Here is a 27517-nt window from a genome sequence, read left to right on the forward strand (position 1 = left end):
GGGCTACCTGGTCGCCGGCGAGGGCGACGGCGGGGGGCAGTGAGGGCTGCGGCGGAGCTGGCCGCGGGCAGTCCCCGTCCCTGGAGCAAGGGGCGGGCGGCGGACGCAAGTGGGCGAGTCTCTGGCTTTTCCAGGTGAGGACTTGGGTTGCATCTGGCAGAGCGGTGGACCCACTGGTGGCGGTGCGGGCAACTGGTCCTGGGTGAGCCACTGTCGGGGGACCTCGGGGGGCGGGGGCGGCCGGTGTGCCTGGGGGCCCGGGCCTTGGGGACCCCTCTGCTCTGCTGGAACCAGCGCCTGCAGCGCGACCGGGGCTCTGGCCAGGGGGTCTCGGTGGGAACTCCCAGGAGCCTAGACCTTGATGGACTGCGTCCTGGCCGCGGGTCTTTGAGGGCACTGGGTATTGGGGGGCGCCCTGGAGTGCAGGCCGGGACCTGGCTGGGGCTCCCCAGGGGTCAAGTAAGGTGTAGGTCAAGGTGGCAGGAGCATGACGAATTGTACATGTGAGCCCATTTGGTCACTTACAAGTGACTTCCAATCTCTTTGCTTTTAGAATAACACCCACCCCCCACCTCGTGTGTTTTGTTTTTGTTTTATTCAGTGGCATGTTCCTGCAGTAAGTTTGCTTCAGCAAACCTTCTGATGCCTGACCTTCCTATAAGGATTATACTCAACATCTTGCTTAGAAAATGGGTCCTACAGGACGCCTTGTTACCATCAAAAGAAGTGGGGTGGACGGCCCCCACTTTCCACTGAGCCTCAGCACCTGCTTGTTTGGAAGGTGAGCCCTGCACAGGGGTGGACAATTTAGTTTAAAAGACATTAATATCCTAATCATAGATTAACAGACTGGAAATGCCCTAGGAGTGGTTCCTGCCCCCAAATCTGCAGGGGACTTTCCTACCTATTGTCAATGTAACGTAGTTGTTTATTAGAAAATCGATTTTTGAAAACAATGTTTATACCGTTAAGTATTGTTTTTAATCAAACACATTTTAAAATTGACTTGATAAAATCTTTAAATTGAGAAAAATGTAGATTATTCTCAAAACCTGATTCACTTCAGGCATTCTTTAGATGACCAGTATGTTCATCTGAAATCCCTCCAAACTTGGCTTGCCTTGGCTGTGGGGGGGACACTACTGAGCAAATGAGGGGAGGAGGCTCTGTATTTGGCTTGTTGGTTTTTTGGAAAAATGAAAATAGGAGAAGTCCTGCTAGTGTTTTGAGAACTTCTTTCTTTTTGCCGGCTTGTGTTGGTGGTAAATAACTATGGTCCTAGTGTAACAGGCACACTGCTCCGCGTTTGTAACATGGGATTTCTTATAAAGTGATAAGTCACCCTCTCTGTGGAACCCTGTGAGGTGGGACCCCCGACCACCTTCTACCCATACCCCATCCTGTCCTACCCACCCCATCCTTACCATGTTCTACCTCACCTCAGACGTTCCGAGCTCTTGCTCATCTTGATGCTTTTGGCCAGTTTAAACTTTTATGACTGGAATGTTCTCTCTATCTTCCTATGTGAGTGCTTCCTTTCCAACTTTCAGATATCCGTTTGAGTGTTACCTAAAGAGAACCCTTAGGTGAACACTGCTCCGGTCTTTCCTAACACCATGCAGGGTGATGAGTCCCTGGTTGTGTCTCCTACTACTAAACTGTGTAAGGACAGGGACTGTCTGGTTCATAATGATGTACGCAGTGCCTGGTAGGGGTCTGGCGAGAGAGAGGTGATCGATAGCTGGTGCTCTGTGTCTAGCAGATGCATGGGCTGAACGTGGAGTCATAAATAGCAGTGGTTCTCAGCCGTGGGTTCTTTTGCCCTGCAGGAGACATCTGGCAAGGTCTGGAGACATTTTTCTATGACACAGTGTGGGAGGCTCAAACCAGCGGCATCAATGGAAGAGGTCAGGGATGCTGCTAAGGAGCCTACAATGTAGAGAACAGCCCCTACTGTAAAGAATGTCAGTGGTGCTGAGGTTAAGAACCACTGATCCATAGGGATTCTAGTTAGCAGTTTGCAGCCACACAAATTCTCAGATCTAATGAGATAATCTCTTCTCTCTCTCTCTCTCTCTCTCTCTCTCTCTCGCTGTAATAGTCTGTTATCTAAAAATCAAATTCTCTTCTTTAGTTTAAAGTGGCTGTTCACTTCCCATACCTTCTTTTCTCTTCAAAGGAAAAAGAATAAACATTTTGGTGTTAAATGTCAGTAATTCTCATTATTCTACAGCAGTGATTAAATATCTTTTTATGTGGGGTTTTATCATTTAGAACCCATTCAAAAGTGTTTGGTCATATGACATATGTAGGAAGAGATACTCTTTTTTTTTTTTTTAATGGTTTTATTTGGGAAAAGTACTTACAAAAGGGCAGCTGCAGAATACAGAGACCTCTGCAACAATTACTTGTTTTTTCTTAAAGTGAAAGAATGGGTGGGATCCCAGGAGTCAGAGGGGTCCCTGGACAAATGAGCAGCATCTCCAAGTTATCTTAGGAACTAGAGCAACAAAACTCAAAGCTAAAATTTCCAGTCGCAAAATTCTTCTAACAACTACACTTCAGCTCGTCTCGTGGATTACCACCCTCATCCCCCTTTAGAGAAAAAGCATGACTTACTCCTGCCAACCAATGACCCCCCTACCAGAAACACCTTAGAACCTAAGTTCTGCATCACGTCTGGCTGCCTGCAAAGCTCACGGATGGAATGAGCCAAACACCCACAAAAACAAACACAGAAACCCGACAACGAAACCTCAAACAAGGAGCAAGTTTTGTCCAAAAGTGCTTGGGCTGGAAAGGCTAGGAGACCATGAAACATAAAATACAACTGTGTATCTGAGCCCCGGTTAGTGTTAATATATGGGGCAAGCAGATACTTTAAACCTCTGTGGCTGAGCCCATTTCTCTCTTTATATGGACAGACAGCGAGCACTGCTCTATCCACAGCTCCTGATGTGCTGCTTTGTCCTTTACAACCTATTTGCCACATTAAGCCGAAACCACTAAACCACATCTTTCCACGAAGGCCAAGGACACCGTACAACTATGCAGGGACAAGAAACTGAGCGCACACTGACACTCACAATCCAAGTCTATCAGCCCTTGGGAGTCCACTTCCAGCTCTGCAATTATTTTATACCACTGTATCTTTTATATGCGTTCTAGAAAGAGGTAGTCCCAGCTCCAGAATACTGTGTTGAGAACAGAAAGGAGAGTATATAACTGTTCAAACTTACAGTAAAGGGAACCCCAGAGACCCAAGGAAACTTACTAAGGACCATTTGGATTAGTGTGCACGTGGGTTTGGAAATGCTCCCTAATGGTGCTTCCTTCTGATGTTCTTTGTGTGGAAAGTGAAGTTGAATCTAATAATGCTTATTTGTTGCTCGCATTCGTATTTTTAATAATAGACTTGTGAATCCGTCCATTAATACAGTGTAGTTTTAAAACAATGAAAAGCTCATGAGTAAATAGCATTGACTATGTGCCAGGCAAATGGCAGAAATGTATAATTCATTCATTGCTTGAACAACCCCGTGATGTAGGTGCTGATGTGATTGTCTTTTTATATGTGAAGAGACAGGTGTTAGTATAAAATACAGCACATGTAGTGATGATGAAACCTTGAAACATACATAACATTGCAAACAAACACACATAAACCTTTCTTTCTAGAAAAAAGCCACAGAGTATCAGAAATCGTTACAGTTCTCCAAACTGATAGGAAGTACTCCCTTATTTGGGTCTTAAAAGCATAGGTATTTCAGTAAAGGCAATCCAGTTTTGTATTCTAATATTTTCCTTATAATTGTTTTCAAGTACCCAAAGTCTTAAAGATTTAAAATAGTTGCTTATACAATACTTGTCAAAATTGTTTGCCGAATGCACAGATCATCACATCGCCCAACTGATGATCACTTTCTGTCGTTTCATTTATGGATCAAACATTTGGTCAAATGCTGTTGTATTTTGAAGCATTCATGGAATTTCTAGAAAAATTGTGGCAGCCTAAAACTCTTAATTTCTTTCATCGAAGGGGTATCGAATGTGACATTCGGCTCCAGCTCCCTGTCGTGTCAAAACAGCATTGCAAAATTGAGATCAGTGGGCAGGAGGTAAGTGGGTGTTTGAAATCTGTTGTGTTTTGTTTTGTTTTGTTTTTTAACTGTTCATTTCACTTTTTACCCATTCATCAATTACCTATTTTCCCCTTTCTCCTACTTTGTAGGCAGTGTTGTTTAATTTCAGTTCCACCAATCCGACACAAGTGAACGGATCCGTCATCGCGGACCCTGTACGGCTAAAGCACGGAGATGTGATCACTATTGTCGATCGTTCTTTCAGGTGGGTGAAAAGTAAAAACTAGTCATTCTCGACACTGATGCACCAAAACCAGCCTGGCAGACGTCTGTGACTTTTCTGTGCTGCGGATGACGTCGGAGCATTTGAGGCGGCCACTCTCACCCCTGGTTCTCAATCTGAGGTCACGAGGGTTTAGGTGGGATGACACATGGGGCTTGTGTGACTACATTCAAGGATCCGAGCGCATGGAGCTGGGCCAAAGAAGGGTGACCGGAGCCTCACGGGGTCTTATTTTTGTTGTGAGTGTGGTGAAGCCGCACGCATTTTTCAGTTTCTGTTTCATTTTAAAAAGACGCTCTTGGGGAATAGACACAAGACAAGATGTCCAGCTCAGCTTATCTTGACGTGAGCACCCAGGTGATCAGCATTTGTTATGGACTGAATTGTGTCCCTTCTAAAATTCATATAATGAAGTTTTAAACCCCGGAAAGCCAGAATATGACTGTATTTGGAGACAGGGTCTTTAAAAAGGTGATTGAGTTAAAACGGGGCCATTAGGGTGGGTCCTAATCAATCTGACTGGTGTCCTTGTAAGAAGAGGAGATGAGGACACAGAAGAAGGGAAGCAGGTGCTCAGAGGGATGGCCACGTGAAGGCAGCAGGGGCGGCCCTGGCCAGCCCAGGACAGAGGCCTCAGGAGAAAACAGTCCCGCCAACACCTTGATCTCGGACTTCCAGCCTCCACAACAGTGAGGAAATACACTTCTGTGTGGAAGTCACCTGCGCATGGCATTTTGGATGGCAGCCCTAGCAAACTAATACACCACCCGAGCTGTAAACAGAATATTTCCAGAACCTTCTGAATAGTTCTTCTAATCACTGCTTCTTTCCCTCACCAAGTAAACCACCAGAGTGGCTTTTCTGATGACATAAAGTCTTTGGAGTTTTGCTACCTAAGCATGCATCTCTAACCGCTCTGGTTTTGTCTGTCTTTATTAATAAACTCCATAAATTTGAAACAATGAAGTATGTGCTTGTAGCTGAGTCCTGCTCCCATGCTTGTGAGAGCCAGAGCATGGACGTCCCAGTTTGTTCTTTCTCACTGCCTAAATATGTCATTGAAATAATATCCCAGTTATATACCCAATTATACACAATTTATTCATTCTGGACAGACGTTTGGGAAATTTCCAGGTTTTGAAGTGAGTCGAGGGCTTGCTTTATGACCAGATGTGGTTGATTTTTTACTAATCTCTCCTGTGTGTTCCAAAAACATGTGCGTTCTACAGCTCCCGGCGTTGGGGTGGAGCGGGGTGGGGAGCGTTCTGTCCACGACCATCCGTTAGATTCAAATCCCTGGCTCTAGAATCACAGTAACTTAGCCCTTGATTCTTACTCAGGTGCGTAGGTTGAAATCACACTGAGGATTCTTTCTTCCTTTCTGTTTTTTTAGCTCTTCTGTTTCTGCTGTCGATCTGTCGAGGCCATACTATGTGTTGAAATTTAAAATTCTGTCCTGGTGGGTGAAGCTCTGTCGCTTATCTTTCTGAGATATTCTGTACCTTTCGTAATGCTTTTTTTTTTTTAATCAGTGATTGCATACTATCATATTTTCTGGCACATTGCTTTCAACTTTTCATAATCCTTAAGACTCAGATTGTCTCTTAGAAGCAGCTGTTAGGTGCACTTTTCTTTACAATCGGTTTATCTTCTGGATAGTTCAATCCTTTTATCATTATAAAATATGCTTGGTCTTCGTGTGCAATTTTTATCTTGAAATCTCTCTTGTCTGATGTTAGCGTACGCCCCCTCCAGCTCTCTTCTGGTTGCTGTTGGCTTGTCGTGTCCTCTCCCATCCTGCCACGTTCATCCTGTAGGCTCCTTTGATTGTGCCTCGTGTCTCTTTTAGGCAGCTCACAGTAGGGTCACGTTGGTCATCCATGTTGTCTAATAAAACACCAACCTCATTACTGCCTCCATTCGCATTAAACACATATTTCCTATGGGTTCAACTGGTCATCTTTTTCACTGGGCTCGTGAATTTGCCTTCCTTTTTAAAGGGTATGCTTATTTATTTATTTATTTATTTTAAAGATTTTATTTATTTGAGGGAGAGAATGATATAGAGAGAGAGCATGAGAGGGGGGAGGGTCAGAGGGAGAAGCAGACTCCCTGCTGAGCAGGGAGCCTGATGCGGGACTCGATCCCGGGACTCCAGGATCATGACCTGAGCCGAAGGCAGTCGCTTAACCAACTGAGCCACCCAGGCGCCCAAAGGGTATGCTTATTGAATAGACTTCTAGGTAGGAAGCATTTGATGTGGAGTGGAGACCAGAACTTCTTCCCCCAAATGAGATGCTATTCAGATTGAGATTAATTGAGATAATTAAATACCTCCAACACAAGAATGGGGAAAGCATTCTTAGGAAGAAGAACTTGACCATGAACTCTGCGATCGGGAGAAATAAGTCCAGACACCCGGCTGTTTCGGATCAGGCCACCTCACGGAGGCCAAGTTCAGGATGCCCATAGCAGGTGGTTCTGTGAATTATGCCCAGGGTCTGGTAGAAGGACAGTGTTGTGTTGTTAAATCTGTCGACATCTTCAAGACTGTGCCAGTCTTTGTTCGGATACAGATGGGGCAGGCAGGACACAGGAGGTCACAGTGGCCCTACGTTACAGGTGGCTCTGGTGGCCTTGCAGTAGGAAACATCACCAAGTGACTCAGGCCTCGGCTTCCCGGGTGAACTTTCAGGCCCTCAGATGATCTCCACGGATATAAACCGGTGCGAATCTGATCGGCTCTCATAGGCAGGTTTTCACAGAGGTACTCAGATAGTGTTGAAATCACACAGCTTATCAGCGTTCAGAAACTAATCTGGGTCCCCACCTCTGATAACAGTGTTGCCAAAGAAATTTGAGGCAACCTATCCAAGTTTTTACTGTAAAATCTTTTCTAACTCTACCTTTATTTCCATGAATAAGGTGAATCTCTTGAATAAAACTTGACGTTTGTTCCTTGCTCCTTGGACATTAATGAGATAAGGAGGCTTTCCCATCAGTTACAGAGCTGGAATCTGAATGTGTGTCTGTCCTTCTGTGCACTTCAGGTATGAAAATGAAAGTCATCAGAATAGAAGCGAGTCAACGGAATTCACAGGACAAAAGCGCAAACAGGTGATGGGGGGGTGGATTATCCAACTGCGGACTCTGATTCTTCTGCACGATACTATGAAATCATTTATATGCACGTCAATGAATGATGTCTCACAAGGGAGGGTGACTTGACAGTAAGAGAGGGACAGGTACCTGAGATCTTAAACAAGTTGAACTTGGACATACTGAAATCACTTACAACTATGCTTTTTTTTTTTTTTTTCCCCCCATAATGAGAGGACTAAGTCAGTCTTACACTTTGGCCCGAAGGCTTCTGGAGTATCTCACGATCTGATCTTCTTCTAAACCTTTGGTTAGGACAGCGCATCACATAGATTTAAAATCTGGGAACTAGATGAGTGGCTTGTGTTGTCTCCCAGTTATTGTGTTCCTCCATCTTTATGCATCTGAAATGGTCACATCAGAGCTGTGAGTCCCAGAGATGCTTCCTGACTTTGATGGAGAGATAACCCATGCCCCTGGGAGAGCATTACTGCACTGTGTCTTGTGAGAGAATCTTACTACTTGTGTCCATCCAAACAGTATGGCTTTATCGGAATGCAATTCTGGGCCCATCCTTAGAGATTCAGGAGGATGTGTCTCCTTTAGGAAGCTACCCAAGCTGGTCTCTTGTGACTAGGTTGCAATTCACTGGTTTAAAAAGTCATATTGTACCTACACCCGAAAGTAGCTGGAAGCCCTTCAACTGAAGATCTCTGCTCCTGCTATGTGCTGCTTCCTCTTTAGAGGAATGACCTTAATGGTGACCTTGCCCCTCATTGGCTTTGGGGGAAAGCTAGATTTTGAGGTTCTCTACCCACTTTGTTGGCAGGTATTAGGGAACCAAGCAAAAGGCTGGACTTTGGGTTAGCAGTGGTTAGAAGACCTAGAAACTGTTTGTTGTCTGGATTGTGATAAAGTCAGTATTGAAACTGAATACTGAGAACGTGTTATAGCACGTTGACAGTGATTTTTATGCCTATGGAATATAATGGTACAAAAAATGGGCTTATATGCTTGCTTATATTTTGCACATAGTTTTAAATTTTAATTCATTTTTATTGTTTAGTCATAAGATCCTTGGTCAACTTCAAGTTTTGGGAATTAGAAACTGATCCCTCACTTGGCGAGTTAGAGAAGCAACGTGTCCGATACCAAGAAATCTGAAACTGATTGAAGAGAGAAGTTAAATTATTTGCCTTTGGATATATTTTGTGATTTTTTTCCCCCATAATAATTCAGATGAGATACTTTTCCTCCTTTGAAGCAACATTGAACTTTTATACCTTACATCATTGTTATTCTGTGGTTGTTCCTCGCCCCCTAAAAAATCTTCTGACAGATTGTGAAGGCAGCAGTCGGGGGCCAGGTAGGAGCACTGGATCCGATTGCCGCGCTCGGAGGGCGCGACGCCTGTGATGTGCTGGTTTCACTTTCGCCTGAACATCCCGGCTCAGGTGCACCTGCCGACCCGAGCACCCGAGCTGAGTGGGGCCCCAGGTCATCCACAGGTCCTGCAGCCTCTTTCTGATAAAACTTAAGTATTAAGTCAATAATTCTGTGCCCTTGGTAGGTTCACAGATGCTGAGCACAGGTGATGTTTAATTTTAGCTTTGGTTCTTTCATATGGTGATGAGAAAGAAGTTTGAGGAAGTTAGAAAAACTCAACTGAGGTTCCATTTAAACAGTTTTGAGCTTCAAGTTTGTTTCTTATTCTATCATTATATTTTTTAAAATCAGCTAAGAAATACTTGTATTATGAGCACTTGTCCCTGAGTGTCTTTGGATCATTTCTCAAAGTCTCTAAAATTCCTATAAGAACAGTTTGGTAAGGAAGAGCATCCATAGCAAGAATATTTTCATAAATATGACTGTTGGTATTTGAACAAGCACCTAAATAGCTGTCTTTATTTTGCCGATTTACAGGAATCTCTGCATAGGGTCTCAAGATCTGGCTTCTCTTCCGACCCTGGTTAGTAATTTTTTGGTTTTATTCTGGGATCCTGCAAGATCAGCTCTCTGTGTAGCATTAGGGCAAGGAAGAGACAACAAGAACACCAGCGTTCTACATCTAAGTTCACAAAGGTTAGGAGGTTGTGTTACTTAACACGAGAGATAGGCAGACCCCCAAGTTAACATTTCCTCAAGAGAGGTGTGGGGCACCATGCTTACTGGAGCGTCCAAGTATAAATAAACTGAACACGGTTGTCAGTTTAATTGAGTAGACTAATAGCAGGTGATCCCTCATATTGGTTATAGGAGGCTGCTGTGATTTATTTGTTTACATCATAATTCAAGTATCAGAATACTTTTCTTACGCATTTTGGCATTAAGTAATTTGTAGGCTAAGTGAAAAACTAGATTACAAGACAACTTGAAATGGTTGTAAAATGTGAATACTGCACGGTGTTAATCACTGAGAAAATCTTGAACTTTCTGTTTCTTATTTCATAACTCATTGCCAAGATGGGAAAGTTCAAGATTCCAATGCCTGTTCAAAACTCTGTGAAGAAAATATCTCAGGAAGTCCTCTGGGACACGCGAGGAATGGCAAAGCAGCCGGCAGAGTCTCGGATGGCCCCAAAGATCACGCTGCTAGAAAAACAATTAATGCTGTTCGTTCCTCAGAACTTCCTAGAGAGAACTACAGAAATGCAATGGATCCTACAGCCGAGGATTTTAAGGAAGATTCCAGCATACCCTTAGTGAGTTGTCATGGAGAACTGAAGTCTTTCCCCTCTACATGGCATCCTGAGAACAGTGAAAACCATGAGTCTCCCTTTAGGAAGCTTTACGAGTCCATGAAAGAAGAGTTTGATGTGAAATCAGAAAAAGGAAATGTTCTACAGAGCGGTAAAAAATCGGGGTCACGGAGTCATCGTGCATCAGAGAACGAATGTTCTGGTGGGTTACAAGACGGGACACAAATCCTGGTCTCACTGAAATCCAGACCCAGGTCGGGTCGATTCACCCCAGTGAAGGCCGACCCTGCTTTGGGAGAACAAGGAACTAGCCAGACTGAGGGCAGGAGAAAGGATGAGGAAGCTCTTCAGACTCCCAAGGAGACCATGGGTCCCAGCATCCCTCCTAAGCAGATGACGAGAACCAGGACCATGGTCCAACATTCCCCACACAATGCCTCACGAAAACGTCAGAGCGAAGACATGCATGTTCCCAGCGGAAGTGAGTCCATGAATCTGGATCAAAGGGAAGGCTTCGGGACAGATTACAAAACATTTCCTCCTCGGAATTTCTTAACCAGAAATCAGACACCCACTAGAGTCGAAAATGCTGATAATTTTGGAGCTACACCAGAAAAATGCTTCTCCAAAAAGAGGGGGAGTGTTCCTACCAGTGTGGACATTCTTACCACAGAACTGGAAACTCAGAATCACACTGTTTTAGCTCCATTGCCCGTTCAAGTTGAAAGGAAGATTCAAAGCATTTCCGTGCACCAGCCGGAGAAAGTGGGCACCGTAGCCGGGCCCTCGAGCTCTGGGTTCCCTGGTTGTAGTTCAGTTGACAGCAACAACTTTGGTGACTCCATCAGTAAGTTTACTTAACTGTGCATTTATTTTCCCCCGCAGGGCTCACACATATCTAGAAAGACTTCCAGATATGAAGTCATGAGACCTTCCTTCCCCCAGCAGGGATGGCCCTGGTGTAGACGGTCTGTGAGGCACGGCGGTGTGCTCCTGACAGCCATGTGCGCCGTCTGCTCTGACAGACCCGTCCTCCTGTCCCGGAGACTCGTAACCAGGGGCTCCAGAGGAAGCGCAGGTGGTTAGGGAGGTTCCCCTGGGAGCCAGGGATCGTGAGGGGCTCCAAAACCATGGTGGAGTCTCCTGTTCCCCCTACGAGAAAATAGGAGGGAAGATACGCCCAATAAGCATAATGGCTTTTCACACAAGTTTTAATTCTGACCCATAAGGCCCTGTAGCCCATGAGTTTGCTCCCGTAAATGAAGTCCAGGGAAATCAATCCCTTGGAAATGTTTAAATATTAGAGGGCGTCTCTCGGGGATTTATACTCTTCTCAGGGTCTCCTACTAGCGGTTTTTTTCTTTTTGTTTTTTGTTTTGTTTTCTTTATAAAACACTGGACTAACCCACGGGTTTATGCATCAGGTGCTGTTGTAGGTGTTTTTCAGACATTCACACTTTTACCCCTCTGTGCAGGCAGCGGGAGTCCCCAGGGGACAGGCATTCCCGTGATTTCCCTCTTGCAGATAGGGAAGCTGATGGCCTCAGGTGACACAGCGAGGGGCAGAGCCGTGACCTCTGGAGGAGGCGTGGCACCTCCCGGGCGTCCGCCCGCACTTCTCGGGGCTCTTCCAGATGTTCTGAAGTAGCAGGCTTACTGTCGGGGCTCTGATCTGCAGAGGGGCCCTCGGGCAAGGTGCGCGGCTCTCTGAAATGAGACCCGCACGCATCCATCACAATGTCCCCATGAGTCTCCGGAAGGGGCACCACTTAGACAAGGGATTTCTGTTGCGTGCTGGTTCACAAGGATGTGAGGTAGGGTTGGGACTCATGAATTGCCGATTCGAACCACCTGGAGAAGTTGTCAGGTTCGTGACTTCTCACTAGGTAGGTCTGGCTGAGGCCCGAGTTCATATGTGGCTTTTGAAAATGCCCTCCCGGGTCACTGCAGAAACTTCCATCTCTGTCATTGCCCTCCTCCCAGATGGAAGCCACAGGTCCAGACCAATCCCTTTATCAAGCTCTGTCCACATAGGATTTTTCAGCCTTTTGTAGAAAATCTTTGTCCTGTCCCTGGATCTTCCCTGAGCCCTTGAAGCAGCTCCAGCGTCCTCAGCAGGACAAGGGGATGAAATGCCGTGGTGTTAGGTTTCGGGGGACGGTACCAGTGGTTTGTCTTTAACAGTCTTCACAAGTGTAATGAGTCTATATAAGTGTATGTCTTTCATTCTCTCTCCACATTTGTATTCCTTATTTTAGATAAGATTGAGGGAACACCCCTAAAAAGAAGGCGGGTCTCCTTTGGTGGTCGTCTGAAGCCGGAGTTATTTGATGAGAACTTACCTCCTAATACACCTCTTAAGAGAGGAGAAACACCGAGAAGATCTCTCGCCAGCCACACTCCACCTGTCCTGAAGAAAATCATCAAGGTATGTTGGGCGGCCTGTATCCTCATCCTTTCACACTCCCCACACCAGCACAATTACTATGAAGACCTTTTTCTTTCTAATAAAAAAGTAAAAATAAAAAAATCTGAAGGAGAGCTCCTTCACTGGGCTTCGAAGCACGATTCTAAGGGGCTGAGTACAGGTGAGTCCTCAGGGCTGCCTTCTGCAGGGCCGCCCTGCCAGCCAGACTCACAGGTGATCGCCGGGGGGTTCAGTAAAGACTAGCAATTAAAGGGACCCCTGGGTGGCTTTGTCGGTTAAGCGTCTGACTCTTGATTTCGGCTCAGGTTACGATCTCAGGGTCGTGAGATCGAGCCCTGCGTCCGGCTCCGTGCTCAATTGGGGCGTCTGCTGGAGATTCTCTCTCTCCCTCTGCCCTTCCACCCACTTGTGTGCTCTCTGGCTCTCTCATTCTCAAATAAATAAACGAAATCTTTAAAAAGACACACAAGCAATTACAAAGAATCTGGAGACATCATGACGCATAACCCTAAGGGATTTTTTTTTTCCTTTTAGGTGAAAAGGAAAATCTTGGGTGGCAACACACCTATGATTTTGACCATCAGCTATTTAAAACTTTTAATCACCTACCCTAGGCTGTGTTGTCCACCTGATTTGAGGTCTCTAGAAAGTTATGGCCTCATGGCTCATCCTCGTCAGAGGGCCTGGGCAGTCTTTAATTTCTTTTCAAACCGAAAGGCGTGTAAGGTATGCCGGGCTCCTTTTCCATTTTACACAGGCCCCCAGAAAGGAGCAGCCCTCCTTCTGTGTAGACCGAAGCTGGATTAGACACCTACAGATGGTGTTTTTCTCCAATTCAGATCAGAGCACGCTCACTTGTCACTCCTTGGGAGGTTCCTTCTGCCTTTCTACCCAAAATACCCCAATTAACACTTGTTCACTCTTTTTTTCCCATTTTTTTTTTCTTAAATGAGGGGGACAGACTCCTATTTCTACCTAATACTTGACAGACAGTGGTTGAAATGTTTTGGTGCTTCAAGATTTAAACAGCTAAACTCCTTAATGGGGGGACACTTGGGTGGCTCAGTTGGTTAAGCACGTGCCTTCTGTTCAGGTTATGATCTCAGGGTCCTGGGATTGAGCCCCTTATTGGGCTCCCTGCTCAGCGGGGAGCCTGCTTCTCCCTCTCCCTCTGCTGCTCCCCTGCTTGTGTGCTCTCTCTCTCTGGCAAGTAAATAAACAAAATCTTTAAAAAAACAATTCTTAATTGGGTAGGGTTTTCACATTCACTACAGAGCTGTTATATTTGTGGTAAGCTTTCTTATGAACATTTAAATATCGTCAGGAATACCCTCAACCATCAAGAAAAGAAGATTCTTCAGAAATCCGTTTGGAAGTGACTGCACAAGACCAGTGTAAAGGATCTCCAGCTCGGAATCTGACGCAAACTTCTCCAGTTGCAAATGACACCCGCCGCAGGTCATGCAAGGTGTCCTCAGTCTGCAGTGGCACCAAATCTCCTCACACAGACATTCCCAAGAGGGGAGGGAGGAAGAGCGGCACCTTGCCTTCAAAGAGAACTTCCATCGATCGAAGCCAACATGAGATCTTGCAGAGGATTTATTCCAAAAGAAGGAGTGGTGCTTCTGAAGCCAATTTAATCGGTGAGTGTTGTGTTGGCAGATAATGTCGTCAGGTTCATTTTCTCACGAATACAAGTTTGGAAACGTTTCAACACCTTCTCCTTCTGACAGTGGCAAAATCGTGGGCAGATGTTGTAAAACTCGGAGCCAAACAAACACAAGCTAAAGTGGTTAAACATGGCCCCCAAAGGCAGCTGAGCAAAAGGCAGAGGAGAATGAATACTCCAAAGGTAGGAGTTGCCCTTTGAGCCCATTCTCTTCTGTATGATTCCGTGGACTGTGCATTTACTCTTTGACATTTTGTTCATCTTGTTATATTTTTTTCCAGAAGCCTGTTAGCGATGTTCACAATCAATTTAGCACAGGCCATGCCAATTCTCCTTGTACCATTATAATAGGGAAAGCTCACATTGAGAAAGTAAACGTGCCCGCTCGGCCCTACAGAATGCTCAACAGCTTTGTATTCAACCAAAAAATGGACTTTAATGAAGATCTTTCAGGTAAAAACCTAGCTTGGGTCTTATAAACGATAGCCTTCTGATCCTCCTTCGTGGGAGGACGTGGATGGCGGTGCTATAGTTGTATCTACTGTGAATGGGTTTTGGGGAGGATAAACATTTTAGTCGACTTCCTGGGGTGGTGATGGTTCAAGGAAGAGAAGGCTGGATTGGAGACCAAGAACAAGTCCCCGATAATAAGGGGGATCATGAGTCCTGCAGGAAGCAGGTAGGAATGGAAAATGCACAACTTTACCTTGGATTGCAGCATGGGTATGGAGACCTGGAAGCTTCTTTATGCTGAAGGGAGCAGGCTTGCCCTTAAAGTTGCCCTTTCCCTGCATCCCTACTCATCGATGTCCGCAAAGTTAGAGCCATTGGTTTGAGCAATGTTTCGCTGCTTCCCGCTTTTCTTCGCTTGCATGAAACTTAACTGTCTTAAAACAAAGGCCTGTAAGAAGGTTTCCCTCAAGCATCAGTAGCTGAGCCAGTGTTTCCATTAGCAAGAGTGGGATGTGACTTCCTTGTGGTTGCCCTAGGTTAGAACCAAGGCAAGAGCCCAGGGTTGGGATTTCATGCCACGCAGTTTGACCACTGGTTTCTGCCTCGAGCATTTCTGGAGGGAGATGAGACCTGATTCCATCTCCCATTAGATGGATTCTTGTTCTTATTTCCTGGCATATTTTAAGATGCGATAGTTGTACTGCTCTGTAGAACCCAAATAAAGTACACTGTGATTACAGTCATTGTTGGATCAATACATTCAGCTTTTTAAAAAACAAACCACAAAAATGCAGAACCTTTGTAGCCAGTTTTGATAGCATGCTCAATGAGAAAAAAGTTTCGGGTATATGCCACCCAATAGGCAGACATATGCACATACGTGTATCCTTGTAAATTATGTATGAGTGTAACTAACATCGATGTTATGAAGCATTAAAAACCAATTCTCAAAAATATTTTTTTAAGATAAAATTAATAGATATTTATATACTCAGTACCCAGGACAGTGGATTTCCCCAAACTTCCTTCAACACAACTTCCTAGAAAGTCAAACAACTTCCACCCCTTGGTGTGAGTAACTTTCATGACAAAACATCAATCTGTGCAGAAAACTGGATCCTGGGTATTTTAAGGAAGGCCTGAACACGGGCAGAGGGATGAGACTTTTAAGTGAACTGGCTGATTCAAGGGCCTTCAGAACAGGCTTTACAAACAGATGCCAGACAGCATTTTGATCCATTGATGGCGGAATGAGAAAAGAGGAAATGTGAGTGAGTGTTTCAGAAAGATAAAACTTCCATCTAAAGAACTATATTGTTCTTTTCTTCTATTGTGTCAATACTACTTTTTGGTGTTAAAATGAAAGCATAGTGATACTATCACTTGACAATACTATTAATGGGCAGCCCAATGGACGGTCGTTTTTTAAAAATTGGGCACGTTTTATTTGTACATAAAACCCAGGTCTACATAAGTTAGGATTTTTCAAGGAAGCATGAGGACACTGGGTTTCCAGATGTCTGGAGGGGAGGCACGGGGGCCCAGCCTCTCTCCCGGCCAGTGCTCAGGATCAGGGCAATGGTCCAAGACCGAGATGTCAACTGCCTTCATTAGGAAAGGCAAAGAAGAGATACAATTCCAGCTTCTCACTGCTCTTCAACAAAATGAGTTCATTATTAATACATGATCCTGTCTCCCAAGAATTCTGGGGAGGGATTCCTTGTTCTCACTCTGCCACTTCCTCTGGTGTATCTGAGGACTGGCATGCCTGTTGGCACGTAGGAGCAATATGCTAATTGCTTTTCCAATATTCTCACATCATAGGGTTAACTGAAATGTTCAAGACTCCGGCGAAAGTGAAGTCACAAATAATGAGCCCATGTCCCAACGCTTTTTCAAATTCAGAGGATTTCCTCGGAAAAAAGTTTCAAGTACCTGATTCAGGAGAAAAACCTCTGCTGTGCACTTCAGAAAATTTTGGTTGGTTTAATGTTTTCTTTTGTTTTTTTTCTTGCACTTTGATGTTTTCACTAGTTATTGTAGATGGTATTATTATTTTTTAAACAGATGCTGTATTATTTCTCTACAATAGATACTCCCGAAAAAATACCATTTGCAGCTTCTCTGTCGTCATGTTTAGAGGAAATTCCTTTTAGCAGTTGAACTAACATTGGTATTTAGCGAGTGGCATAAAAAGGAATAATTATAATAACATTTTTTAATAATTGTAATTAATACTTGTATTAATAATTTTAATACAGTAGTTTAATAATTGCAAACTACCTGTGTACACTTCTGCCTTTTTTATTTAAAGAGGTTGACCAGCAGAGAAGTGGCATGATCTCTCATCATAGTTAGGTAAATTTCTCAAACTCAAAATAACTGTAAATAATCAAAGAGAAAGATAATGTGCGCACTGTGCTATTATCGCTGCTGATGTTCTGGATGGCCTGTGCCGCAGCGTGAGCCCCAGATGGGAGAAATGAGTCTGTCTTGCTCTCTCTCTGAGTACTGGTTACCCCTGTCCTAGAGAGAACAGTTTTCACTCACAGTGTCTCCTCTGCTGAGCAGCAGGTGTTTCCTGTGGGGTACGGACCCCACGCATACTGAGCATAAGCCATGTTACAGTGTGGATGGTTCAACAGCAGAAACAGCTGTTTGCTTCTCATGCTTGAAGAAAATGTCCGTGTTCAGGTGCCTGAGACACGGTGCGACGGCCTTCAGGAGACCCTTCTTAAGGAATTTTTTTTTTCTTTTATCTGATCCCTGTAGATCCAAATCACCACCTCAGTATGACTCCACTGTCTGTCACCAGATAACATTATTCCTAAGTGTGTGTGGTTCATACTTAAGAAAGATGTACGGCCACATAAGTAGCCAGCTTCATAAGCTTAGCTGGCTGGTTAGGGGGCTGAATTATTGACTCTTCCGCAGTATTTCATAAAGGTAAAATACCAAATTGGCACAACGCAGGGAAGAGAATCTATCTCTCATGTGTGTTTTTGTTTCCTGTAGGAGAGAATGAATTCCCCGTGACTCAGAATGCTCCACAAGAGCCATCCGATCAAAGTCCTGCCAGCCCTGCCCTCAGACGACCGGCTATTAGAGTAAACGCAAACATCGAGAAAACTCCAGGATCGGAGGCAGAGCCTCCGAAGGCGGCGTTAAGCGCAAACAGGTTCCGAAGGTCCTCAGAGCTCAGAAATACACAGATGCCAGGTCCAGGGCACAGGGACGAAGAAGCAAACACAGACCCTGCTGAGAACACTTCAGGGCGACATCTGAGGAAAACTCCACAGCGAGGACAGAAACCTGAGGGAGCGACGGAGGAATGGGAGAGCTGTTTTGAAGCATGTGAGAAAGCTATCAAATCAGAAGACAGTTCTGAAAACATGGTAGCTGTGAGGAGATCAAGAAGATATTCGGAGCAAAAATGGGAACCAATAGCAGACCTGACCACCCTCAAGAGACAGCAGGACACAGAACCCAAGGAAGACCTGGGGGGCATCCAAGGTCTCCCCCAAGCCCCCACTCAAGCCCAGGAACCAATGGATGTGGGAAACAAAACTGCAGAAAAGTGCCAGAAATCTTTAAAGCCAGAACTAGTTGGCATGCCAAACAGGATGAACGTACAACTCAAGACCTCTCCCCAGAAAGTGGACCTAGACGAAGAGCCCTCAACTCTCAGGAAGTCCACCCGAATGTCGGGGGGAAGCATCCCCTCACACGGAGAACCAGGAGAAGGTGATGAAGACATCAGATTGTTGAACAGAACTCCAAAGCAGGCACTGGACTCTGCAGAAAATGTAACTGGAAGCAAGAGGAGGTCAAGAACGCCCAAGAGAAATGCCCAGTCCTTAGAAGACCTGGCTGGCCTCAGAGAGCTCTTCCAAACACCAAACCACACAAATAAACCAAGGACTGATGGCAAAACCACCAAAGTACCCTGCAAATCTCCACTAGTGGAACCAGTCAACACACCAACAAGTAGAAAGAGGCAGCTTGAGACCCCTCTCCAGAAAGTGGACATAGAGGAAGAGCCATCAGCTCTCAGGAAGCCCACCCGAACACCAAGGAAAACCATGCTATCATACAGAGAACCAGGCGGTGCTGATGAAGACATCAAATTGTTCAAGGCAACTCCAAAGCAGACACTGGACTCTGCAGAAAAGGTAACTGGAAGCAAGAGGCAGCCAAAAACACCCAAGAAAATGGTCCATTCCCTAGAAGACCTGGTAGGTCTCAAAGAGCTCTTCCAAACCCCAGAGCATACTCAGGACCCAGTGACTGATGACAAAACCACCAAATTCCCCTGCAAATCTCCACTAGCAGATCCAGTCAACACACCAATAAGTAAAAGGAGGCAGCTCAAGACCCCTCGCCAGAAAGTGGACCTAGAGAAAGAGCCCTCAGCTCTCAGGAAGCCCACCCAAATGGAGGGGGAAAACGTGCCTTTATACAGAGAACCAGGAGGCAGTGATGAAGACATCAGATTGTTTAACAGAACTCCAAAGCAGACACTGGACTCTGCAGAAAATGTAACTGGAAGCAAGAGGCGGTCAAGAACGCCCAAGAGAAATGTCCTGTCCTTAGAAGACCTGGCTGGCCTCAGAGAGCTCTTCCAAACACCAAACCACACAGATAAACCGATGGCTGATGACAAAACCACCAAAGTCCCTTGCAAATCTCCACTAGCGGAACCAGTCAACACACCAACAAGTAAAAGGAGGCAGCCCAAGACCCCTCTCCAGAAAGTGGACCTAGAGAAGGATCTCAGGAAGCCCACCCAAACTCCAGGGGAAAGCACACACTCACACAGAGAACCAGGAGGTGGTGATGAAGACATCAGATTGTTTAACAGAACTCCAAAGCAGACACTGGACTCTGCAGAAAATGTAACTGGAAGCAAGAGGAGGTCAAGAACACCCAAGAGAAATGCCCAGTCCTTAGAAGACCTGGCTGGCCTCAGAGAGCTCTTCCAAACACCAAACCACACAGATAAACCAATGGCTGATGACAAAACCACCAAAGTCCCCTGCAAATCTCCACTAGCAGATCCTGTCAACACACCAACAAGTAGAAAGAGGCAGCTCAAGACCCCTCTCCAGAAAGTGGACCTAGAGAAAGATCTCAGGAAGCCCATTCAAACTCCAGGGGAAAGCACACACTCACACAGAGAACCAGGAGGTGGTGATGAAGACATCAGATTGTTCAAGGAAACCCCAAAGCAGAAACTGAACGCTGCAGAAAATGTAACTGGAAGCAAGAGGAGGTCAAGAACACCCAAGAGAAATGCCCAGTCCTTAGAAGACCTGGCTGGCCTCAGAGAGCTCTTCCAAACACCAAATCACACAGATAAACCAAGGACTGATGGCAAAACCACCAAAGTACCCTGCAAATCTCCACTAGCGGAACCAGTCAACACACCAACAAGTTGGAGACATCAACTTGAGACCTCTCCCCAGGAAGTGGACATAGAGGAAGAGCCATCAGCTCTCAGGAAGTCCACCCGAACCCCAGGGGAAAGCACACACTCACACGGAAAGCCAGGAAATGGTGATGAAGACATCAAATTGTTGAACAGAACTCCAAAGCAGACACTGGACTCTGCAGAAAATGTAAATGGAAGCAAGAGGCAGTCAAGAACACCCAAGAGAAATGTCCAGTCCTTAGAAGACCTGGCTGGCCTCAGAGAGCTCTTCCAAACCCCAGAGCACACCCAGGACCCAGTGACTGATGACAAAACCACCAAATTCCCCTGCAAATCTCCACTAGCAGATCCAGTCAACACACCAATAAGTAAAAGGAGGCAGCTCAAGACCTCTCGCCAGAAAGTGGACCTAGAGAAAGAGCCCTCAGCTCTCAGGAAGCCCACCCAAATGGAGGGGGAAAATGTGCCTTTATACAGAGAACCAGGAGGCAGTGATGAAGACATCAGATTGTTTAACAGAACTCCAAAGCAGACACTGGACTCTGCAGAAAATGTAACTGGAAGCAAGAGGCGGTCAAGAACACCCAAGAGAAATGCCCAGTCCTTAGAAGACCTGGCTGGCCTCAGAGAGCTCTTCCAAACACCAAACCACACAGATAAACCGATGGCTGATGACAAAACCACCAAAGTCCCTTGCAAATCTCCACTAGCGGAACCAGTCAACACACCAAGTAAAAGGAGGCAGCTCAAGACCCCTCTCCAGAAAGTGGACCTAGAGAAGGATCTCAGGAAGCCCACCCAAACTCCAGGGGAAAGCACACACTCACACAGAGAACCAGGAGGTGGTGATGAAGACATCAGATTGTTTAACAGAACTCCAAAGCAGACACTGGACTCTGCAGAAAATGTAACTGGAAGCAAGAGGAGGTCAAGAACACCCAAGAGAAATGCCCAGTCCTTAGAAGACCTGGCTGGCCTCAGAGAGCTCTTCCAAACACCAAACCACACAGATAAACCAATGGCTGATGACAAAACCACCAAAGTCCCCTGCAAATCTCCACTAGCAGATCCTGTCAACACACCAACAAGTAGAAAGAGGCAGCTCAAGACCCCTCTCCAGAAAGTGGTCATAGAGGAAGACCCCTTAGCTCTCGGGAAGCCCACCCGAACACCAAGGAAAACCATGCTCTCATACAGAGAACCAGGTGGTGGTGATGAAGACATCAAATTGTCTAAGGAAACTCCAGAGAAGAAGCTAGACTGTGTAGAAAATCTAGCCGGAAGCAAGAAGCGGAAAAGAAGAGGGAAAGAAAAGGCCCAATTCCTAGAAGACATGGTCGGTTTTAAAGAGCTCTTCCAAACCTCAGAGCACACCAAGGAACCAACAGCTGTTGTCAAAACAGCAATAATGCCTGGCAGATCTCCACTAGCAGAAACAGTCAACACACCAACCCACATGAAGAGCTGTCTGAAGATACCTCTGGGGAAGGTAGACGGAGAGAAGGAACTCTCACCTCTCACAGAGCCCATCCAAATGCCAGGGGAAGCCACACACACACACAGAGAACCAGGGGGTGCTGATGCAGCCATCAGATTGTTCAAGGAAACCCCAAAGCAGAAACTGGATTCTGCAGAAAATGTAACTGGAAGCAAGAGGCGGTCAAGAACACCCAAGAAAATGGTCCATTCCCTAGAAGACCTGGTTGGTCTCAAAGAGCTGTTCCAAACCCCAGAGCATACGCCGGACCCAGTGACTGATGACAAAACCACAACAGTCCCCTGCAAATCTCCAGCAGCAGATCCAGTCAACAAGCCAACAAGTAGAAGGAGGCGACTCAAGACCTCTCCCCAGCAAGCGGACATAAAGGAAGAGCCCTCAGCTCTCAGGAAGTCCACCCGAACACGGGGAGGAAACGCACACTCACACAGAGAATCAGGAAGTGCTGATGAAGATATCAAATTGTTGAATAAAACTGCAAAGCAGACACTGGACTCTGCAGAAAATGTAACTGGAAGGAAGAGGCAGTCAAGAATACCCAAGAAAAATGTCCAGTCCTTAGAAGACCTGGCTGGCCTCAGAGAGCTCTTCCAAACCCCAGAGCACACCCAGGACCCTATGGCTGATGACAAAACCACCAAAGTCCCCTGCAAATCTCCACTAGCAGATCCAGTCAACAAGCCAACAAGTAGAAGGAGGCGACTCAAGACCCCTCCCCAGCAAGCGGACGTAAAGGAAGAGCCCTCCGCTCTCGGGAAGTCCATCCGAATGCGTGGGGGAAACGCACACTCACACAGAGAACCAGGAGGTGCTGATGAAGACATCAAATTGTTGAAAAAAACTGCAAAGCAGACACTGGACCCTGCAGAGAATGTAATGTTCAGGAAAAATCGGCTAAGAGCACCTAAGGAAAAGGCCCAGCCCCTGGAAGACCTGGCCAGTTTCAAAGAGTCGTCCCCAGTGCAGGACCACAGCAAGGAACCGGGAAAGGCCGCGGGTAGCCCTAAGGACGCTCCAGAGCAAAGTCCAGGCAGGAGGAAACCCACGAATGTTTTGCAAAGAGGCCTCAGGGCCCGTAGAGTAAGAGCCGTGGAAGACCTGGGGGGCCACAGAGAGCCCGTCGAATCTGGAAATGAAGGCGGTGTTTCCCTGCCCTCCAAGAGGAAACGAGGAACGGGGGAAGGTTCGACAGGAGCGAAGAGGCTGCGCTCCGTGACCCCTGCGCAGGGCGCTGCAGAGGAGAAGCCACCCCCGAAGAGGAAGAGGACGGCTCCCACAGAGGGGTGTGACCCACCTGAACCCCTGACAGTGAAGAAGAGGCTGAGGGTCGTGGCAGAAAGGATGGAACTCCTGAGAGACCAGCCAAGGAGCAGCAGGGAGATTAAAACAAGGGGAAGAGAAGCAGGAAGGACGACCCCTCCACATCAGGTGATGCTGGGTGGATAGGCCATCTTGGATGGGGTTCTCTGTTGGGGGCTAATGTTTGTTCATAGCTTGAAGGTATATATGAATATCTTTTCCCAAAGGGGTCTGCATTCCACACTGAATAACTGCAGACCAGGGTAAAGAATCCTTTGGGGATTTACAGAGAGAATAGACAAGTTGGGGAAAATAACTAGTCAAAATTACTAAGAATTTTGACAAGAGTTTCTCAGGAACTGGTTGAGTTACGCTCATCTGCAGAGGTGGGAAAGGTGCTGAGAAAAGGTGGGCACTCAGTCCTGTGTTCCAGACCCCACAAGCAGGAGCACTGGGTGGGAGTGGTATCTGTGTCAGTCTTTACACGGTTAGACAATCCATGTGGGGATTTGCGTCCTGAGAACAACCTACCTGTCCGGCCTGTGAGGTAGGGGGGGTTACTCCTGCACGGGGAGAAGTTCATAAATTCAGTTCCAGAAATTGCGATTCCCCCGTCCTGCTCCAGCAATGATTGGGAAAGGATTAGGAAATCATTTACTGCTTGAAAAGGGGACGTTTTTCTAGAATGTCTTCTAAATGCTTGTGGTAATCCCATTTGACATATATGACACTCAGATATGGTGATGGAAATTGAGACCGAATTCCTTATTCACGGTTTACCAGTGGAGAGGATTTCTCCCTGGAACACAGTGATTCCTGGCATCTTAGAAAACAACTGTTAACTTTTCAAGCAAATTCTTTTTAAGTTCACTTTGTTTGTTTGTTTTTTTAAAGAGTTTATTTTTTTGACAGAGAGATAGAGAGCACAAGTAGGCAGAGAGGCAGGCAGAGGGAGAGGGAGAAGCAGGCTCCCCGCTGAGCCGGGAGCCTGACATGGGGCTTGATCTCAGGACCCTGGGATCATGACCCAAGCTGAAGGCAGCCACTTAACCGACTGAGCCACCCAGGCGCCCCTAAGTTCACTTTGATCCCTTCTCTCTCTCCATGTTGGATTGTGAGAATTGTGTTACTCATGACTGGCATGTTGTGCATGTCTTGACCCTTTTAGGGAATGTCCCTGCGCTCTAGACGTCCAAATAAAACCGAGGTAGCAGAGGAAAGACCCGAGCCTGTTATAACAGCAGCAGAAAAGCCGAAAACAAAGAGAAGTGACAAGAAGCCCCTGAAGACGTCCCAAGAGACAACGTTACAAAGCCCAGAAGACGAAGCCAAGAATTCGGCATCTGGGGGCAAAGCCCGTGAAAGCAGAATGTGTCTGAGGTCTGCCAGCCTGGGTCAGATGCCCTCGCCTGACGTGGCCGAGGAGAAGCAAAGGGAGAAAAGAGTGGGTGTCCGTGGGAAGAAGCAGGAGGAAGAAGTAAGGCAACCTTCAGACCCCATGCGTTTGAGATCCAGAAAAATTACAGTCCCTCCTGGAGGAAATGCTTCAGAGAGCGAACCCCAACAGAGGGTAACTCGGAGCGCCAAGAGATGTGCCGAAAATATAAAAAAGGCAAGTAATTTACTGTTTTCCTTTTTTTTTTTTTGTGAGCATAGAGTATTGCAATATAATTTTTGCCCCACGTGCAGAAGCAAACAAAGCATGACCTATAACGCCCTGTCGGCTCCTAGTTATACTGGTGTAGGAAGCATGAGTCCACACCACGTATTTTGTCGTAGCTGTGTTCAGCTGGATCTGTCTCCACTTCCAGTAGAAAAGTGACATTTTGAAGACACCATGCAGGAAGAGAAGGAATTCATGCCGTCAGTACTTTCTGACCGCCCGCAACACACCCAGTAAGAAAATTCTGGGTCAAGGTCTTCAGTTTCCCCATTAGTTCAGCAGAACTTACTAGAGCAGAGAGGCGGTCCTGCCTGGCTTTCCCAGGAGTCCCAAGAGTGTCCCACGGCGAGTGGTATGCGACGCCTGCTCATGTAATGTCACCTTTAGCAGCAAGTGAGCCGTCTGCCATCCGACTAAACCCACAGCGCGTGCTTAAACCCGGTCGGTGTCCTTCTGCGGAATACGTGATTTTGTGAGTTTGAAAGAACGGGGTTCCGCAGCTCCCTGTCTGGGGCTGGTATAAATTTCTGAGCGCGCATTTCGAGCCGAGAGGCCGGTGCTATGGGCCGCTACTCTAACCACACACGCGACCTTCCTGCTTCACCGTCTGGATCGGTGCCAGCTGCAAAGGCAGAGGAGGTCTGTTTCCTGCGAGCCGGAATGGGGGTGATGGCACCATCCGGGGTGTCATTGGGCACCCCTGCCCCCCTTTGAGCCGTGAGGGAGCAGGGACAGAGCAGGTGACTGTGGTCAGCGAGAACAGAGTGTACTCCACCCAGCCCTTTATTAGCTCGTGTAGCGCCCATCCTCTTGTCCTCCGCGTGTGGGTCTCCACCTTGACCTTTTCCTGATATTTCGGTCATGGGATGACCATCTGCTCCGTAGCTGGGGACACCTTCAGTCAGTGTTCAAGGATTTCCGGTCATTTGCTTTCAAACTCGGCCTTCGATTTTTTCAATTTTTGCCTTTTGTTTTCCTGACCTCCCCTCCCCTCAGTGACGTGTTAAAGATCACTTGGTGAGGTCCCTGGTGGGGTCTGCCTCTCACGGGCTGTTGGGGCAGGGGAGGGTGTAAAGTAGGAGCGGACACCCCACTGGTTCTGAGAAGGCAGGTGGTCTCTTGTTTTATCTGATTGTCCAGAAGGATGAGCCTCCTCTTAGCTCCTCCGGGAGCAGGTGCAGCCGGTGGTCACACTCACCGAGCGTGGAGAGACTGTGCGCTTCACACACAGAGATTACTTAGAAGACCCCAAACGTCTTGTCCTGTTTATACATTTGAATTCACTTTTTTGAATGGTATTTTTTAATTAGTGAAAAAGCGTGTGTATTTGTGTGGAAGTTTTCTTTCTTTTTTTATTATGTATTAACTTAAAAATAAGTTACAAAGCTTCCTATTTAAATTTATAGTAACATTTTAAAGAACAAAAGCAACTTTCACAGGGCACAGCTCAAAACTCATTTCCAACCTTAAAATTAATTTCCTAAAACTAAAGGCCTGTGTCACACCTAGTAAGGATTTGGGTTTTTGCAGAGTTGGTTACGAAAAATTGTTCTTTTCACTTACTTAAGAGTTCTATTTTTCTTCCCAAACAGGATAATGACAACGTGGGCACCAGGAAATTAAGAACCAGAAGTCGTCGGGACAATGAAGATATTTAGCTAAGAAGTTGAAAAGGGGAGAAAGAAAAAAAAAGTAATAAGTTCAGCTTAGTGGTATATTCTAGTACAATATCTGGGTGAATATAAAAGGGAATTTTGTAAATAATGCTATCCGGGTGTTTAAGGAAAGAAAGCTTAGAATTTTCTGTCTCCAAGTGGTCTATTCACAAAGGCCACGTGGAGGTCATGAAGAGGACTGCTGGTCTCATTAAGTGATAAAAATGTGAAATTTGGCTTGGGGACGGGTGCGGGGCGGGGGTTGGGACCAAGTATGGCCTTTAACGTGGCCAAATGAAGCCGTGACATTTATCACCCCCGCCTGTGCTTGTCAGTCCCATATGCGTGCACTTCCCACGCTGCACTGTAAATGCTTTGTGTGGGTCTGTGTCCCACGGCAGAATGTGAAAGCAGGGATTTCTGTCCCTGGGTCCCCACACTGGGCGGGCACTCAGGAAACATGAATGAATGGGCAGATGAACAAACTCATCGGCTGTTTCTTTACCATGGGGGACACGTTGGGTCCACTCTCAAGGGCTGTTGTTCCCCTGCACGGGACAGCCCCGTCCCCGGGGTCCCTACCACGGAAGGGAATACACGTGCGACCTGGAGGAGGCTGGTGGCCCCAGTGGCAGGGTGCAGGGGCCGCTGTATTTAACGACTGACTGGCGGCTTGTCTTTTCCGCTTCAAGCACCTCTGTCTGACCTGGGACTGCTCGCATCTGAGAGGGCATCCGGCACTGGGTCTCGGGGCCGCCGGCCAGGGTGCCACTCGTCTGTGAACGGCAACAGCTCTCCTAGCTTCTCGCATTTTCCTTTTACCTTTCCGAGCTCTCTCGAATCTGCTCCCACCTGTGCTTTCTCTGACCGCCCCGTCAGCTGCCTTCCTTTCCAGCATGCCCCTTGTTCTGCAAACCACCCCAACCCTCCTCCAGAAAAGATGGCGATTTCCGCGCCGTCCATGCAAGCCACGGCCCCTCTGGTTTCAGACCGAGACAGCTCCCTGCTGGGCATTTCCATCTCCATGTTCCACTCCGTCCTGCTCCTCTTTCTGTGTCCCCTGAAGTAGAAGACAGCGCACCTGCCATCCGGTCACCTGTCCGAGTCCTCCCCACTCCCCTGTCTAGCCAGGTTGAGGTGGGGATGGAAGACCAGAGAGGGCAGCCGTCCCCTGCAGCGGCCCCGTCTGTCCGTTCTGATGCCCGTTGTGTCTGGCATGGAGCCAGGTGCACACAATAAAACATATTTGCCGAATGAA

At 46.6% G+C, this 27517-nt stretch overlaps 1 protein-coding gene across 1 annotated transcript; it reads left to right on the forward strand.

Moving 5' to 3' along the window:
* MKI67 (marker of proliferation Ki-67) lies at positions 1-27517 on the forward strand. The gene is made up of 15 exons (XM_036101952.2): positions 1-134; positions 602-781; positions 4040-4118; positions 4232-4347; positions 7416-7482; positions 9388-9433; positions 9928-11010; positions 12422-12591; positions 13916-14234; positions 14325-14443; positions 14542-14713; positions 16538-16693; positions 17729-23070; positions 24110-24553; positions 26197-27517. The coding sequence occupies exons 2-15, from the start codon at positions 690-692 to the stop codon at positions 26260-26262; spliced, it is 8271 nt and encodes a 2756-aa protein (XP_035957845.2). The 5' UTR covers positions 1-134; positions 602-689; the 3' UTR covers positions 26263-27517.

Source organism: Halichoerus grypus, chromosome 7 (genome assembly GCF_964656455.1).
Source record: "Halichoerus grypus chromosome 7, mHalGry1.hap1.1, whole genome shotgun sequence".
In the NCBI taxonomy this organism is placed as follows: Eukaryota; Metazoa; Chordata; class Mammalia; order Carnivora; family Phocidae; genus Halichoerus; species Halichoerus grypus.